The sequence below is a fragment of the Hypanus sabinus genome, chromosome 9 (assembly GCF_030144855.1).
Source record: "Hypanus sabinus isolate sHypSab1 chromosome 9, sHypSab1.hap1, whole genome shotgun sequence".
Classification (NCBI taxonomy): Eukaryota; Metazoa; Chordata; class Chondrichthyes; order Myliobatiformes; family Dasyatidae; genus Hypanus; species Hypanus sabinus.
In genome coordinates, this window is record NC_082714.1 from 27,007,090 (window position 1) to 27,025,507 (window position 18,418).

The 18,418-nt window shown below is 40.1% G+C and overlaps 1 protein-coding gene across 3 annotated transcripts in view; it reads left to right on the forward strand.

The window, feature by feature from the left end:
* Positions 1-18,418, forward strand: part of abcc1 (ATP-binding cassette, sub-family C (CFTR/MRP), member 1) — a 117,025-nt gene that overhangs the window by 38,059 nt on the left and 60,548 nt on the right. For all 3 annotated transcript variants that reach the window (XM_059979371.1, XM_059979372.1, XM_059979373.1), the window contains exons 6-12: positions 244-305; positions 1,341-1,472; positions 1,606-1,824; positions 5,238-5,415; positions 5,936-6,097; positions 9,953-10,045; positions 14,433-14,636. In XM_059979371.1, coding sequence (XP_059835354.1) covers positions 244-305; positions 1,341-1,472; positions 1,606-1,824; positions 5,238-5,415; positions 5,936-6,097; positions 9,953-10,045; positions 14,433-14,636 — 1,050 coding nt within the window. The remainder of the gene's footprint in view (positions 1-243; positions 306-1,340; positions 1,473-1,605; positions 1,825-5,237; positions 5,416-5,935; positions 6,098-9,952; positions 10,046-14,432; positions 14,637-18,418) is intronic.

Genomic DNA, 18,418 nt, shown 5'->3' on the forward strand with positions numbered 1-18,418 from the left:
TGGCATCCTGTTGCTGTTTTCCCATGTTTCTATAATTTCTGTCTGACTCAAAGCAATATTCACTGATGTCATTAACTAGCTGTTTGTACCTTAAATCATTACTACCAGTTTGGTAAACTCTACCTTAGCTAATTTGAGGTCCCTTGCAATTTAACATCCTGACCGCAAAAACCATTGAATGTTTCATTTTGATTTTATTTCTTTGCTCAAGCAGTAATTTGTTTTTCCTCTTTTTGTGTCTAGAACCTTTGTCCTGAGCTAAGTGCTTCATTCCTATCGAAGTTAAGTTTCTGGTGGTTTACAGGGTATGTGACATTATGTTGGGTATCTTCTTGAAAGAGATTGCTTAAAATGTTTCCAAATGATATAGGAAGTAGTAATATGTAAAATGCATGCAGTTTGGTAAATTTCTGTACTGCAAATGCAGAAGATATTCTTGTGGTGGGGAGAAAGCAGTGTAAAAGTTATTTAACTCTTGTTGCATGTCAGCACTGACAAACAGAAAATTTTTATTCGCCACTTAGTTGAGCTATAATTAAAACTTGCATGCTGACTTGAAGCTTTAACTTGATTCTCTGAACAATTATTAAATAATATTCCTTCAAAGTACCAATTTTGTTGTGGTTAGAATACATGTGCATTCTGTAGAAAATCACCTTGCATTATACTATTCCTTATAGCTTTAAACTGCCATGGGAAATTCCCATGGAGATAACTTTAAAGACTTTGTTTGCTCATTGGACTTTTTGTAGGTTATTTTGGGGTTAACAGTAACTGAAGAGAGAAAGCAATGTTAAATGCTAATATAAAAATGCTAAGTATGTTCTAATCTCAAATCCCAGCTCTGTTGTAATCTCTGTAGTTCCTTCATTAGATGTCAATGACATGCTGGAATGAAGCAATTTAGATTTTTCACTTTGCAAGGCCTTTGTACATGGTGTCATGCTGAGTAAGATGTGCCTTCTGAGTAACACATCAGCTGACTTGACACCAAGTATTAGAGGAAATGAAATTGTCAATGGACACTCAACGCACTGAAATAAATTGGTTAAATAGCCCTGTATTTAACAGCAGAGCAAGACATTAATTTGTCTGATTTGTATTCTTTATTATTTACAGTTATAAAACCTGTATAGCCAGTGACATTTTCATGCAGTGCTTCTCTTTGATGTAAAATCAAGATTTTTATAAGTTCATTGGCTGAAAGCTAATTTTGATCCTGTAACTTTTATCTTTTTATTTCTTGATGTTCTATATTATAGGCTTGAAATTGTTTTATAATTTTAAAGCAGATTTACAAACAAAGGGGTAAGACATTCTTTCCTGTATTCATTCCTCAGAATGACGATTCTGGGATATAAACGACCATTACAGCCAGAAGATTTGTGGTCTTTGAATAAGAAGGATGAATCAAAAAAAATTGTACCACAGCTAGTTGAAGAATGGGAAAAGGAATGTTCCAAGATAATAAAGTAGGGGATATATTGTTGTTCATGGAAAATCCTTTTGTAGATTTTAAAAAATTTTGTTTATCTGTAAAAGGTACTATTTATCAGAATGCCCTACTAATTCTTGATTTTCTTTTTCTTCCTCATCTGGAAAAAGGCCAGAAAAGATGACATACTCACCAAAGAAATCAAAATCAGTGAAAAAAGAACAGCAGAGTGCTGATGAAGCACAAGTATTGATTTTGAAGAAGAAAGGGAATTTGAAGCCTTCATTACTCAAAGCACTTTGTAAAGTTTTTGGGCCATATTTTATGATCAGCTTTATCTACAAAGTGATCCATGACTTGCTCATGTTTGCAAGTCCTGAAATTCTGAAGTGAGTAGCATGAAATTGTAGAAAATTCTACTCTTTAAATCAAAATAATTATGTTGTTTGATTCAATTGGGTATACTTAATTCCACTTGCACTTAAGCCACTACGTTCAAAAGTTCAAAGTAACAGCACAGTAGTGTAGTGGTTAGCACAATGCTTTACAGTATCAGCAATCAGGGTTCAATTCCTGGCCCTGCCTGTGAAGGATTTGTACGTTCTGCCCATGACTGTGTGAGCTTCCTTTGTGTGCTCTGGTTTCCTCCCAAAGAACCGTGGGTTGGTAGGTTAATTGGTCATTTCAATTGTCCTGTGATTAGGCTAGGATTAATTTGGGGGATTGCTTGGCGGTGCAGCTTAAAGGGCCGGAAGGGGCTATTGCATGTTGTATCTCAATGAATAAATAAATAGAATTATTATCAAAGTGTATATGTCACCATATACAACCTGATATTCACTTTCTTGCGGGCATACACATTAAATCCAAGAAGCATAATAGAATCAATGAAAGACCACACTCAGCAGAACGGACGAACAACCAATGTGCAAAAGATCCCAAACAATGTAAATAGAATAGAAGAAGAATAAATAAGGCATAAGTATCGAGAATATGAGATGAATCCTTAAAAGTAAGTCCATAGGTTGTGGGAATAGTTCAGTGATGGGGCAAGTGAAGTTATCCCTTCTGGTTCAAGAGCCTGATATTTGAGTGGTAACAGTTCTTCCTGAACCTGGTGGTGTGGGTCTTGAGTCCGCTGTGTCATCCTCCTTATGGCAGCAGTGAGAAGAGAGCATGGTATGTATGGTGGGGACCTGTGATGATGGAAGCTGCTTTCCTGCTACAGTGCTGTATGTAGATGTGCTCAGTGGTGGAGTGGGTTTTATCCACTAATTTTAGGATTTTCCCTTCAGTGGCTTTGGTGTTTCCATATCAGGCTGTGATGCAGCCAGTCAATATACTCTCCACCACACACCTATAGAAGCTTGTCAGAGTTTTAGATAACTTGCTAAATCCTCGTAAACTTTAAGGGTGTAGAGGTGCTGTCATGCTTTCTTTGTAATTGCACTCACATGCTGGACCCGAGATAGAGCCTCTGAAATGATAACACTGAGGAATTTAAAGCTGCTGACCTTCTCCATCTCAGTCCCGGATGAGGACTGGCTAATAGACCTCTCGTTTCCTCTTCCGGAAGATAGTTATCAGCTCCTTCGTCTTGCTGCCATTGAGTGAGAGTATCACCATGTATCAATAATGTGTTGTACTAATTTTAATTTTTCATTAATAAGTCATTCTGTTGTGTTAGATTCTTAATCTGTAATTTGCCTGCATGCCTTCAGAAAGAAGTAGTTTTGTTTTCATTTACTCTTTAATATCTATTACAAAGAATACCCATTGCAGTCCAGAAAAGTGTGATGCAATACAATCTGGAAGGTTAAATTTGAAGGCAAAGTACAAGGTTAATGGCAGGAACTTTGCAGTGCAGAGGAAGAGGGACTTTTGGGGTCCACATCCAGATTCCTCAAAGCTTCTGAGCAAGTTGATGGGGTGGTTAAAGTGTTTTGTGTGTTGGCCTTCATTATCAGAAGATTGAGTTCAAGAACCATGAGGTAATGTTGCAGCTCTCCAAAACTTTGATTAGACCACTTTCAGTTCAGTTTATGTTCAGTTTAGTCACCTCATTTTAAGAATACAAGTTGCTTGTATATGAGAGTGTAATTGTAAGGTGATTGGAGGAAAGTACCGGGGAAATATCAGAGGTAAGCTTTTTGAATGGAGTGATGTGCATGGGGAATATGCTCTTTGGGATAGTGGTCAAGGCAGATACATTAGAGATATTTAAGTAAATCTTCAAAGGTTCAAAGTAAATTTATTATCAAATTACATTCACAGTAGATGCAAAGAAACGCAATAGAAACAATGAAAGATTACACACAGCAGTGATGGACAAACAACCAATATGCAAAACACAACACATTACAATTTAAAAAAATAAAAAAATAATTAAGCAATAGATATTGAGGACACGGGTTGTAGAGTCCTTTAACGTGAGTCCACAGGTTGTGGGATTGGTTCAGTAGCCTGATGGTTGTGTTATAGTAACTGTTCCTGATCCTGATGGTGTGGACTTGAGGCAACTGTACCTCCTTCCTGATGGCAGCAATGAGAAAAATTTAAAGTAAATTTATTTTCAAAGTAAGTATGTGTCACCATATACAACCCTGACGTTCAGTTTCTTATGGTCAATCACAGTAAATACAAGGAACACAATAGAATGAATGAAAGGCCACCCCAGAAGAATGGCCAAACATTTGATGTGTAAAAGTGGAAAAAAGCAACAAACTGCAAATACAAGAATAAATAATTCTAAATAAATAAGCAGTAAAAATTGAGAATGAGATGAAGAACCAGGATGCGTCCTTGTTGGGTGATACTTGTCTGCAATAGTATTCCTTGTAAATGTGCTCAATGGTGTGGAGGTCTTTACCTGTGAATGCACTAGGTTGTAGGTTTGTAGGTTTTTCTGTTCAAGGGCATTCCTGATCTCACACCAGGCTGTGTTGTAGCCACATAGGTGAAAGAGAAATGGAGGGCAATGTGGAAGGGAAGGGTTAGATTAATCTTGGAGTGGATGAACTGGTCAGCACAACATCATGGGCCGAAGGGCCTGTACTGTGTCGTACTATTGTATGTTCTATGTAAAGTGATGGTGGATTTGTTGTCAAGGAGCAAGCTATTCATCTGAGTACAATAAAATGGTGCCAAAGCCCAAAGGTCAATCCAAGGCCAGGTTGTGAATGCATGGAACTGCGAAGATGGGAAGCTAAGGAAATTTTAAAAGGATATCAAATGTTTTCAATATGATCATTAGGATGTTTGAAAATCCAGTACATTTTTGTCAAATATTGAAATTGAGAGGTTAGTGATGGATGCATTGAAATCATGGGTTTTCTACAGCATAAAATTCTGGTTAGGAAATTTTAATGCTGACCAATTGATATGAGGATGGAGAAGGGGGATTATTATGAGAATGGAAGTAAGTGATTCTGGTGTTAGAGAGGAATTGAAGCTTATCTCAGGGTTGAACTTTAAAAGTCCACATTGAATCTATTGCTGCTCCGCATGGTAGAGACTGGAATGGCATGGGTGCCAATGGAGTTGAAGCTACAGTGGATGAGGTTAAGTTGAAATTCTTTTAGTGTTGCTTGTGTAAGGGAAAAAATAACATAGTTAAGTGTTAAACTTTGATTTTGCCAACACAATGTTTATAGTTGAAAGCAATGACTTGCAATGACTTTTTAAGATTCCAAGTACTTGTCACTCATTTCCATGCATTAATTTGCTTGAAACTAGACAGCCAGTGTACAGTGTCAATATTTCATAATTAAGCAAATGCTAATAAGTTTTTCTCTTTTAACAGGTTGCTGTTGCAGTTTGTGAATAATGACAAAGCTCCCGCCTGGCAAGGCTACTTTTACGCTTTCCTGCTATTTTTATGTGCATTTATACAGACACTCTTCCTCCATCAATATTTTCAGATATGTTTTGTTACTGGAATGAGATTAAAAACTGCTATCATAGGAGCAGTTTACAGAAAGGTAAGCAGTTACAATGACAAAACTTAAAACTAGGCCACAGTATATTGCTGTTTGAAGTTTCTTGCATCCGAATATGTTGAAGTTGAAATGTAAACAAAATTATTGTTCTGTAAGGTTGTGGGCTGACAAGGGAATGTTACATATCTGTTTCGTGTTAACTGAGCCAGATAAAATTTTTCAATATTGTAATAGAAGTGTTTTTTTTCTAGTGATTGCATATGAAATACAAGGTGAGGAACATCTGTGAAACTAATGTTGGTTTGTGTTAAATAAATGTTTTATAACATTTCTGTTTTGATCCTTGCCTGTTATGGAGAGCATGAACAATGAATTCAATTGTAACATTTCTAATTTTCATTTAAGTATTTGCTTTATTTTTGGAAGTATTTGGTAAAAAGATTTAAACTACTTGAGGGGGGTTTGCTTTACATAGTTAAACAATTGTTATTGAACATATTAATATAAAAGCTCTTTACTTCAGAGTAGCTATACATTGAGTAATCATTTGTTTTCCAATAAGGCCCTTGTTATTTCAAATGCTGCAAGAAAAACCTCCACAGTTGGCGAAATTGTAAATTTGATGTCAGTAGATGCACAGAAATTCATGGATTTGATCACTTACTTGAACATGATTTGGTCTGCACCTCTTCAGGTTATCCTAGCTATATACTTCCTGTGGCAGGTAATTCATTTAATATACAATACTTTCTTTTACTCTTAACTTGGTGTTATAATTTTCAAGATATTATTGAATTGTTTTTTTTTCTGGATAGCTTAGTCTTCCCCATTTATTATCGTGTCAAGAAGCAATTTATAAATGGTTTATTTTTATTTCTTTGTTGTTGGGGAAGAACTTCTAACTTATCAAATTCCAGAGTGGGCAGTGCTTTCTTTTCTCACTTGTCTCTTCCATTATATGTTATCTTGTGGGCTAAGCAACCTTTATAGAATAAAAGTTAGTTTGAAATCCTATTGCATTCCATCTTTCACTAATCATAAGTAGCTTCTTGTCACGGGTAGATGGAGCTCATCAGCCTGGGAAGGCAGTCTATCTAAGAGAGGGAAAACTCTGATTTGAAACCCTTCGCTGCCTTGTGGCCATACCCACTCATGGGAAAGGCTTCAGGAGCAAACCCTGAGGACAAATCCGGAGCTGTAGTCCCTAAGGCAGTCCGATATTGCCTTCAACCTCGTTCTGGTAATCCCTGCGACGACACTGGTGCCAAGCTGTATCGGCCCTTGCCCTTCCCTTGGTCAACATCGATGTCGGGGAGAGGGGAGACTTGCTGCACGGGCAACTGCTGGTCTTCCATACAACCATGCCCGGGCCTGCGCCCTGGAAACCATTCGAGGTGTAGATCCATGGTCTTGCGAGACTAACGGATGCCACCATGTCACTCCCAGTGTATTCCTTACTGTTTCATTTCACCAAGAACAACTTCTTATATATTAATTGAAGATGCAAAATTGGTGAAACCTATCCAATTTATCTGATTTTTTTTAAATCACTTTGGTTAGCTGATATAATTGCATGTTCTTCCATTCAATTTGTCAATTTCCAGATACTTTTTTTTGTCAGTTTGTTTTGCTGTTAATGTCTAAGCAGAGCAAAGGTATCGAGTCATTCGGAATGTCAAACTTAATTTGCTGTGGTTGGCTTTAGATTACAACAGCTGCATACTCTGTATTAAATTGAGTGATTGTGACCTGAGATCCTTCGAATGTATGTTCACTGATCTTTAAAGATAGCAGGACAGGTCACTGTGGGTATAAATGTTTTATTAGGGGAGGGACAGAATATAAGAGTAACAAGGTTATGCTAGGATGGTGTGCAATGCTTGTTATTATCTTGAATGCAATGTACACTTGTGGATCTGCCAACCAGAAGACAAATGTGATTGCAGTAGAGGAAGGGTAGAAGAGGTAAGAGAGTGCAGCTAGTGGGGAAAATGTGATGTTATCCACTCTTATTGAATTTGAATTGACTTTATTTCTTACATCCTTCACATACATGAGGAGTAAAGCTCTTTACGTTACATGTCCATTTATGTGTGCAATGTGCAATCACTTATAATAATTTTTAATAAATAGACCAATCAATGTAATATAGAGTACACTCAAGTCAGTGTGAGTTCATCAGTCTGATGGCCTGGTGGAAGAAGCTGTCCTGGGGCCTGTTGGTCCTGGCTTTTATGCTGCAGTACCACATCCTGGATAGTAGGAGCTGGAATAGATTGTGGTTGGGATGGCTTTGGCCCCCAATGATCCTTTGGGCCCCTTTTCCACACCTATGGGTGACCTGTTAGAACATTTATGGGAAGAGTAGAAAGCAGGTCTGCCAACTTTGCATGAAACCTATTGGTAATATTTGAATTGGGAAGTAAACATTCTCTTGGTCTCTCTTTGGCTACATTGGAATGAGTTTTGGACTGTATCCAAACTTGTACTAAAAACTGATTTGTTAAAATCTTGTAACAAGTTTGCAAGTAGATGCTGGAAATATGAAATAAAAGTCAAAGTTAAATTTATTAGTGGATTTCATGTATGTCACCACATACAACCCTGAGATTCTTTTTCTGCAGGCATATTTAGCAAATCTATTGAATGAATAGTACCTGTAAACAGGAGCAATGGACAGCAAACTGCAAATACATATATTAATAAAGAGTAATAAATAATGAGCATGAAATAAAAAAGATAAAATAGTCCTTAATTTATTGTAGATTTCCCTTTTTGTTCAAGAGCTTGATGGTTGAGGGTTATTAACTGTTCTTGAAACTAGTGGTGTGAGTTCTGAGGCATTGGTACCTTCTACCTGATGGCAGTAGCAAAAAAAAAAGGCATGGTCTGTGTGGTGAGGATCTTTGACAACGGATCCTGCTTTCCTATGGCAATGTTTCCTGTAGATATGTTCAATGGTTGGGAGGGTTTTACCTGTAGTGTACTCGGCCAAATCCACTACCTTTTGTAGGATTTTCTACACAAAGGCATCGGTGTTCTTGTACCAGGCCATAATACAGCCAATCGGCACACTCTCCACCATACACCTGTGTAGATGTTTGCCAAAGTTTTGATGACATGCCAGACCTCTGCAGACTCTTGAGTAAGTAGAGGTGCTGTCATGACTTCTTTGCAATTATATTTGTATGATGGGGCCAGGACAGGTTTACTGAGATAAAGCAGAATGCTGACAAAAACCCAGCATGTCAAACAGATCTGTAAAAAGAGAAGCAATTAATGTTTCAGGTCCTAGACCCTTTGTTGGAACTGGAAAAAGAGAAATGGATTGGACTTGATAGCAAAGAAAGTGGAGCAGGGTGATGGGAGGAAATATTGTTTCACTGATGCTATGTAACTTGAGTTTTGCAGTATTTTTCATTTTTTTGTCAGTTGTGTTTTGTAAAGACTTTTAGTAGTCCTGATATTATAGGTTTCAATAGGTCAATAGATACATATAATGTCAGAGAAATGTATACATTATACATCTTGAAATTCTTTTTCTTTGCAAATATCCATGAAAACTGAGGAGTGCCGCAAAGAATGAATGGCAGTTAAACGTTAGAACTCCAAAGCCTCCCCTCCAGCCTCCCCCCTCCCATGCAACAGCAAGACAGTGACCCACCCTCCCACCCCACCAGCAAAAAAAGCACCAGTGCCCTCCACTGAGCACTGGAGTATGCAGCAAGCATCAATAAAGACAGACCTGTAGTACTTCAAAGACTACTTGTTCACCCAGTAATTTGACATACGACAGGCTCTCTTTCTCCCTAATAAGGGAGAAGGAGGTGTCCCCATTTCACAGCGAGAGGGGAGACATAACAAAAGTCTGTTGTGTCACTTTTATTGAGCTCTGCGCCCAGAGAGTCAGCACCGGAATGGCACAGCTCTCTGGACACAGAGCCCAGGACAGCTAGCACACTTCTCTCGATGTTCCGTGTTTTCCCACGACACTTCAGTCAGAGGCACTGTTCTAGAATCTGCCTGTCTCTAGAGACGTGAGTCTTCCAGGCCGCGCTCGTGGGGTATCAAAAAGTGGCCAGTCGTGAGGCACTGAGAGCGGGTCTCATTCCCACAAAGAACCAAAGTCAGAGTGTAACTCCAGGTCAGGGTCTTCAAAAGAACCATGAAAACAAAGAGACATCAAAGATAGAAATAGGGCTGTTTCCGAAGATGGAATCGCTGTTTAGTGCCATCATAACTTCGCTCCGCCCCTCTGAAGATCTCATGTCATCTGTGGTGAAATTACTCTTAAACCAGCAAGCTATAATTACTTTTAAAAGGAGAAATCTTTGTTTTGCTTAAGTTATTCTTGGGGATGTAGTTCAGAAGTTACTTCAGGGTCTCTATCTTGTTGTTTTAGTATCAGCTGCTGTTCTGTTTAGAAGCCCAAATGCATTTTATTCTGGTATTATCATCCTGGCATAGATCTAGTTGCACTTAGTTAGTCTGCATATAATGATTGTTATCTTCTCAATGTATCATTTAATGAAGATCTGTAATTTTTAGTAAGTGTGTAAATATTTTTACACTTGTTTAGAATCTAGGTCCCTCGGTGCTAGCTGGTGTGGCTGTCATGATTCTATTAGTCCCTCTAAATGGCGTGATTGCAATGAAGATGAAAAACTTCCAGGTATGTTGATCTTTTGATTATGTCAGTAGTTAGCTACATAAATTTATAATTTGTATTGTTTATTTTACTCATGCATTTTGCAAGATAAACTAGTAAATGACAGAATAAACTAGTAAATGACAGAATGGAAGCCAACTTGAAATATAACAAACATCCTTATTTATACAGATACCCATTGTGTTTTTGAATTTTATGTTCTGAAAAATGTGGTAATTCACTTCAAGATCATTTAAACATAGCCTTTTGAAATGTTTTTATTTAAATAAGTCAAAAGTAGCAACAGTTTGAGGCCTCTTTCCTTTTTCTCAAATGCATCAATTTGGCATCTGTTCCTTATTGTACTTTAAATGCTTTAATAGGTCTGTTAGTCATTGCCTGGTTATGATGAACCAACTCTGATTGTATTGTAAGAAATGTGAAGTGTGAACAGTCCATTATCATTGTTTCAGAGTACGGTGACACAGAGCCTGATCTGTGGTACTTCCAGAAAATGTGGACGTGTCTTTTTAATGTTCTATTTGTTTTCTAGTATAATGCAAGTAATCACCATACAGTCGTGTCAAATTGATAGCATAACTGGACCTAATGAATTTCATGAGTGTTGTAACGGAATGTGTGTACTTGGCAAACTTCCATTTGCAGTTGCATCACCAAAGAAAGCCATTTACTGACACACGTATCCTGAAATAGTGGTACTAGTTTGCCCTCTTAGTGTATATTACTGGGTTGCGGGATGTAGGAAGGCAGGGAGATCAACGGTATCCCTGACGACTACTAACCCCCCCCCCCCCCCCCGAACCGCGTTGAGTAGGAGTTCGAGCTGGAACTGGATGAACTCTGGAGGCTGAAAGAGTGATAGATAGGATGTATAGAGAGGTAGTTACACCCAAGGTGCAGGACGCAAGAAACTGGGTGACATGAAGGGGAAAGGGGTTAAGGAGCCAGTGCAGAGCCTGTGGCCAACCCCTCAGCAGATATATCACTTTGGATACTGTTGGGGGGGGGAGGATGCCCTAACAGAGGAAAGTGACATTGTTCAGGTCTCTGGCACAGAGTCTGTGTCTGTGACTCACAAGGATAGGGGCAAGAAGAGGCACGTTGTGATATAGAGGATTCATTAGTTTGGGGAATGGACAGGAGGCTCTATGGGCAAGAATAAGATTCCTGAATGGTATGTGACGTCCTGGATGCTTAGGGTCTGGGATATCTTGTTTCGAGTCCTCAGTTCTTAGGTGGGAGTGTGAACAGCCAGAAGTGGTGGTCCATGTAGGTGGGAAGGTGGGACCTGCACAGAAGAGACGGTTTCAACTGGAGGGGGACTAATATCCTCGCAGGAAGGTTTGTGAATGCTGCAAGGTGGGGTTTAAACGAGTTACAGAGGGATGGGAACCAGAGTGCCAGAACAGTTAGTGGAGAGGTTGTGGAGGCAGATGTTGGTAAGACCTCAGACAAAGTTAGGAAGCAAAAGGTTGAGCATGGTGCTACGAATTCAAAAAGGGTGAATACAGGACTGGAAGTGGTGTATCTGAATGGGTACAGTATATAGAATAAGGTAGATGAACTTGCAGCACAGTGCAGATTGGCAGGTATGATGTTGTAGGCATCACTGAATCATGGCTGAAAAATTATAGCTGGGAGTTTAATGTCCAAGGATATCGAAAGGATAGGCTGGAAGGCAGGGGGGTGGCAATGCCCTGATGGTAAAAAATGAAATGAAATCATTCAAAAGAGCTGACGTAGGGTCAAAAAGTGTTGAATGGCTGTCGATAGAGCTAAGGAACTGTAGGAATGAAAAGAACCCCCCCCCCCCCAAACAATAGTAAGGATGTGGTTTACAAATTAAAATGGGAGATAGAAAAATGCATGCTAAAGGACAATGTTACAATAGTCATGGGAGACTTAAATATGCAGGTATTGGGAAAATATGCTGGATTACAGGAGGGTGAATCTCTAGAGCATTTGCAAGATGACTTTTTAGAGCAGCTCATGGTTGAGCCCATGAGGGGATCAGCTATTTTGGATTTGAGAAGGAGAAGCTAAAGTCAGATGTATCAGTATTACAGTGGAAATTACAGAGGCATGAGAGAGGAGTTAGCCAGAATTGATTGTTAGTAGACACTGGCAGGGATGGCAGCAGAGCAGCAATGGCTGGAATTTCTGGAAGTAATTCAGAAGGCACAGGATATATACATCCTAAAGAGGAAGAAGTATTCTAAAGGAAAGATGACACAACAGTGGTTAACAAGAGAAGTTAAAGCCAATATAAAAGCCAACGAGAGGGCATATATTAGAGCAAAAATTAGTTGGAAGTTAAAGGATTGGGAAGCTTTTAAAAACCCAACAGAAGGCAACTAAAAAGTTATTAAGAAGGGAGAGATGGAACATGAAAGTAAGCTAGCCAATAATATTAAAGATGATACCAAAAGTTTCTTCAGCTACATAAAGTGTAAAAGAGAGGCGAGAGTGGATATCAGACCTCTGGAAAACAATGCTGGAGAGGTAGTAACAGGGAACAAGAAGATGGTGGAGAAAATAAGTATTTTTCATCAGTCTTCACTTTGAAAGACACTAGCAGTATGGTGCAAGTTCCAGGTGTCAGAGGTCATGAAGTTTGTGAAGTTACCATTACCAGTGAGAAGGATCTTGGGAAACTGAAAGTTTCGAAGGTAGATGTCACCTGGTTCAGATGGTGTACACCCCAGAGCTCTGAAAGAGGTGGCTGAAGAGATTGTCGAGGCATTAGTAATGATCTTTCAAGAATCACTAGATTCTGGAAGACTGGAAATTGCAAATGTCACTCCACTGTTCAAGAATGGAGAGAGGCAGAAGTAAGGAAACTATAGGCCAGTTAGTCTGACCTTAGTGGTGAGGAAAATGTTGGCATTGGTTATTAAGGATGAGGTGCTTGGGGGCTCATGATAAAATAGGCCACAGTCAGCATGGTTTCCTCAAGGGAAAATCTTGCCTGACAAATCTGTTGGAATTCTTTGAAGAAATAACAACCAGGATAGACAAAAGAGAATTGCTTGATGTTGTGTACTTGGATTTTCAGAAGGCCTTTGACAGGGCACTGCACGTGAGGCTGCTTAACGTGGTATTACAGGAAAGATTCTATCATGGATAAAGCAGTGGTTGATTGGCAGGAGGAATAAAGGAGCCTTCTCAGGTTAGAACTAGTGTTCCACAGGGGTCTGTGTTGGAATTGATTCTTTTACTTTATGTCAATGATTTTGATGATGGAATTGATGGTTTTGTTGTAAAGTTTACAGATGATATGAAGATAGGTAGAGGGACAGGTAGCTTTGAGGATGTAGAGAGGCTACAGAAGGACTTGGGCAGATTAGGAGAATGTGCAAAGAAGTGACAGATGGAATACAGTATTGGGAAGTGTATGATCATACACTTTGGTAGAAGAAATGAAAAGATGATTATTTTCTAAATGGAGAGAAAATACAAAAAAAAAACAGAGATGCAAAGGGACTTGGGAGTCCTTGGCAGGATTCTCTAAAAGTTAATTTGCAGGTTGAGTCTGTGATGAGGAAGGCAAATGCAATGTTAGCATTCATTTCAAGAAGACTAGAATATAAAGGTAAGGATATAATTTTGAGACTTTATAAAGCACTGGTGAGGTCTCACTTGGAGTATTGTGAGCAGTTTTGGGTCCCTTATCTAGAAAGAGTGTGCTGAAACGGAAGGAAGTTCATGATTCCCAGATTGAATGGCTTGTCATATGAAGAGAGTTTGATAGCTTTGGCCCTGTATTCACTAGAATTCAGAAGAATGAGTGGTGACCTATTGAATGGTGAAAGGCTTTGATAGAGTAGATGTAAAGAGGATGTTTCTTATGGTGTGGGAGTCTAAGACCAAAGGACACAGCCTTAGAATAGAAGGGTATCTTTTTAGAATGGAGATGAGGAGGAGTTTCTTTAGCCAGATAGTGGTGAATTTGTGGAATTCTTTGCTACAGGCAGCTGTGGAGGCCAGGTCTTTATATATACTTAAGACAGAGGTTGATAGATTGGTCAGGGCATGAAGTGATATGGGGAGAAGGCAGGAGATTGGAGCTGAGGAAAATTGGATCAGCCATGATGAAATGGTGGAGCAGACTCGAAGGGCCAAATGGCCTAGTTCTGCTCCTATATCTTATGGTCTTAGTTGTACTCTAATAATTAAGTTAACTCACCTGCTGCCACCACACTTGAGACCCTTGCATATTGCAGTTTATGAAAGCATGCTTCAGTTCTAAGTCGAATTGTGAGGAACACATTAGGAATCTCATTATTCTGACCTTACTGTCTGAACTAGTTTTGATGGTTCCATTAAATGAAAAATAAAGAAGTTGTATTGTTACTTTGATTAAAAATTACCTATTTTAAAAAAAAATCAGGTGACACAGATGAAGGAAAAAGACAACCGTATCAAACTGATGAATGAAATTCTAAATGGAATAAGAGTAATAAAATTGTATGCTTGGGAGCTTGCATTTAAAGCAAAGGTACTGCATATTAGAGCGAAGGAGCTTGAAGTACTAAAAAGTGCTGTCTATCTCTCAGCTGTGTCTACGTTCACTTGGGTCTGTGCACCATTTCTGGTAAGTGAGTTGCAGTATGTGGATTGTGAAAAATCCAATCTGAAAGATTTATGTTAATTATTATTATTTTTTGCTATTGCAAATTGGTCACAAATGGCCTTCAGTAAGTGAGCTCTATAGCAAACACTGGATTGCCAGCATTTGCAGAATCTCTTGTGTTTTTTTTATCTAGAAACATAGAAGAAAACCTACAGCACAATACAGGCCCTTCGGCCCATAAAGTTGTGTCGAACATGTCCCTACTTTAAAAATTAGTAGGGTTACCCATAGCCTTCTATTTTACTAAGCTCCATGTACCTATCCAAAGGTCTCTTAAAAGACCCTGTCATATCTGCCTCCACCACCGTTGCCAGCAGCCCATTCCACACACTCACCTCTCTGCGTTTTTTTAAAAAAAACAACTTACCCCTGACATCTCCTCTGTACCTACTCCCAAGCGCCTTAAACCTATGCCCTCTTGTGGCAGCCATTTCAGCCTTGCGGAAAAAGCCTCTGACTATCCACATGATCAATGTCTCTCATAATCTTATATACCTCTATCAGGTCACCTCTCATCCTCTGTCGTTCCAAGGAGAAAAGGCCGAGTTCACTCAACCTGTTTTCATAAGGCATGCTCCCCAATCCAGGCAACATCCTTTTAAATCTCCTCTGCACCCTTTCTATGGTTTCCACATTCTTCCTGTAGTGAGGCAACCAGAACTGAGCACAGTATTCCAAGTGGGACCTATATAGCTGCAACATTTCCTCTCGGCTCCTAAACTCAATTCAGCGATTGATGAAGGCCAATACGCCATATGTCTTCTTAACCACAGAGTCAACCTGCACAGCTGCTTTGAGCGTTCTATAGACTCAGACCCCAAGATCCCTTTGATCCTCCGCACAAATATTCTGCCATCATATTTGGCCTACCAAAATGAACCACTTCACACTTAGCTGTGTTGAACTCCATCTGTCACTTCTCAGCCTAGTTTTGCATCCTATCAATGTCCCGCCACACTATCCACAACACCTCCAACCTTTGTGTCATCAGCAAACTTACTAACCCATCCCTCCACTTGCTCATCCAGGTCATTTATAAAAATCACGAAGAGTAAGGGTCCCAGAACAGATCCAGGAGGCACTCCACTGGTGACCGACCTCCATGCAGAATATGACCCGTCTACAACCTCTCTTTGCCTTCTGTGGGATATCCCCTTGGATCCCATGCCTGCTTACTTTCTCAATAAGCCATGCATGGGGTACCTTATCAAATGCCATGCTGAAATCCATATACACTACATCTACTGCTCTTCCTTCATCAGTGTGTTTAGTCACATTCTCAAAAATATTCTCATAAGGCACGACCTGCCTTTGACAAAGCCATGCTAACTATTCCTAATCATAATATACCTCTCCAAATATTCATAAATCCTGCCTCTCAGGATCTTCTTCATCAACTTACCAACCACTGAAGTAAGACTCATTGGTCTATAATTTCCAAGGCTATCTCTACTCCCTTTCTTGAATAAGGGAATAACATCTGAAACACTCCAATCCTCCAGAACATCTCCCGTCCTCATTGATGATGCAAAGATCATCGCCAGAGGCTTAGCAATCTCCTCTCTCGCCTCCCACAATAGCCTGGGGTACATCTCATCCGGTCCCAGTAACTTATCCAACTTAGTGCTTTCCAAAAGCTCCAGCACATCCTCTTTCTCAATATCTACATGCTCAAGCTTTTCAGTCCACTGCAAGTCATCACTACAATCACCAAGATCCTTTTACATAGCGAATACTGAAGTAAAGTATTCACTAAGTACCCCTGCTATTTCCTCGAGTTCCATACACACTTTCCCACTGTCACACTTGATCGGTCCTATTCTTTCTCATCCTATCCTCTTGCTCTTCACATATTTGAAGAATGCCTTGGGGTTTTCCTTAATCCTGCCCGCCAAGGCCTTCTCATGGCCCCTTCTGGCTCTCCAAATTTCCTTCTTAAGCTCCTTCCTGTTAGCCTTATAACCTTCTAGATCTCTAACATTACCTAGCTCTTTGAACCTTTTGTAAGCTTTTCTTTTCTTCTTGACTGGATTTACTACAGACTTTGTCCACCACAGTTCCTGTACCCTACCATCATTTCCATCTCATTGGAACATACCTATGCAGAACTCCACACAAGTATCCCCTGAACATTTGCCGCATTTCTTCCATACCTTTCCCTGAGAACAACTGTTCCCAATTTAAGCTTCCAAGTTCTTGCCTGATAGCCTCATAATTCCCCTTACTCCAATGAAACGCTTTTCTAATTTGTCTGTTCCTATCTCTCTCCAGTGCTATTGTAAAGGATTATGATCACCATCTCCAGCATGCTCTCCCACTGGGAATTCTGACACCTGACCAGGTTCATTTCCCAATACCAAATCAAGTACTCTCTCCTCTTGTAGGTTTATCTATATATTGCGTCAAGAAACCTTCCTGAATACACCAAACTCCACCCCATCTAAACCCCTTGCTTTAGGGAGATGCCAATCGATATTTGGGAAGTTAAAATCTCCTACCACGACAACTCTGTTATTATTACACCTTTCCAGGATCTGTTTCCCTATCTGCTCCTTGATATCCATGTTACTATTGGGTGGCCTGTAAAAAAAAAAAAAGCACCCATTAGAGTTATTGACCCCTTCCTGTACCTGACCTCTATCCACAGAGACTCCGTAGACAATCCCTCCATGATGTCCACCTTTTCTGCAGCCCTGACACTATTTCTGATCAACATTGCCACGCCCCCACTTCTTTTGCCTCCCTTTTTATCCTTTCTGAAACATCTAAAACCTGGTACTTGAAGTAACTATTCCTGTCCCTGAGGCATCCAGGTCCCTGTAATGGCCACCACATCATAGCTCCAAGTACTGATCCACACTCTAAGCTCATCCACTTTGTTCACAATACTCTTTCCGTTAAAATAGACGCATCTCAAGCAGTCGGTCTGAGTGCATCCCTTCTCTATCAGCTGCCTATCCTCCCTCACATACTGTCTCCAAGCTTTCTCTATTTGTGAGCCAACTGCCTCTTCCCCAGTCTCTTCAGTTCGGTTCCCCCCCCCCCCCCCCCCAGTGGCCTTAGCAAACCTCCCCTCCAGGATATTGGCTCCCCTAGGATTCAAGTGCAACCCATCCTTTTTGTACAGGTCACACCTGCCCCAAAAGAAGTCCCAATGATCCAGAAATCTGAATCCATGCCCCCTGCTCCAATCCCTCAGTCATGCATTTATCCTCCACCTCATTCTATTCCTATACTCACTGTCATGTGGCACAGGCAGTAATCCCAAGATTACTACCTTGGCAGTCCTGTTTTCTCAACTTCCTTCCTAACTCCCTGTAGTCTGTTTTCAGGACTTCCTCCCTTTTCCTACCTATGTCATTGGTACTAATATATACCACGACCTCTGGCTGTTCTCCCTCCCACCACAGGATATTGTGGACGCAATCTGAAACATCCCAGACTCTGGGAGGCAAACTATCATCCAAGTTTTTTAACTGTGTCCGCAGAATTGCCTGTCTGACCCCCTAACTATAGAGTCCCCTGTCACTGCTGCTTTTCTCTTCCTTTCCCTACCCTTCTGAGCCACAGGGCCGTACTCTGTGCCAGAGGCACGGCCACTGCTGCTTCTCCCCCCCCCCCCCCCCAACAGTACTCAAACAGGAGTACTTATTGTTCAGGGGGACAGCCTCAGGGGTACTCTCTAGTACCTGACTCTTCCCCTTCCCTCTCCTGACTGTTACCCACTTGTCTGTCTCCTGTGG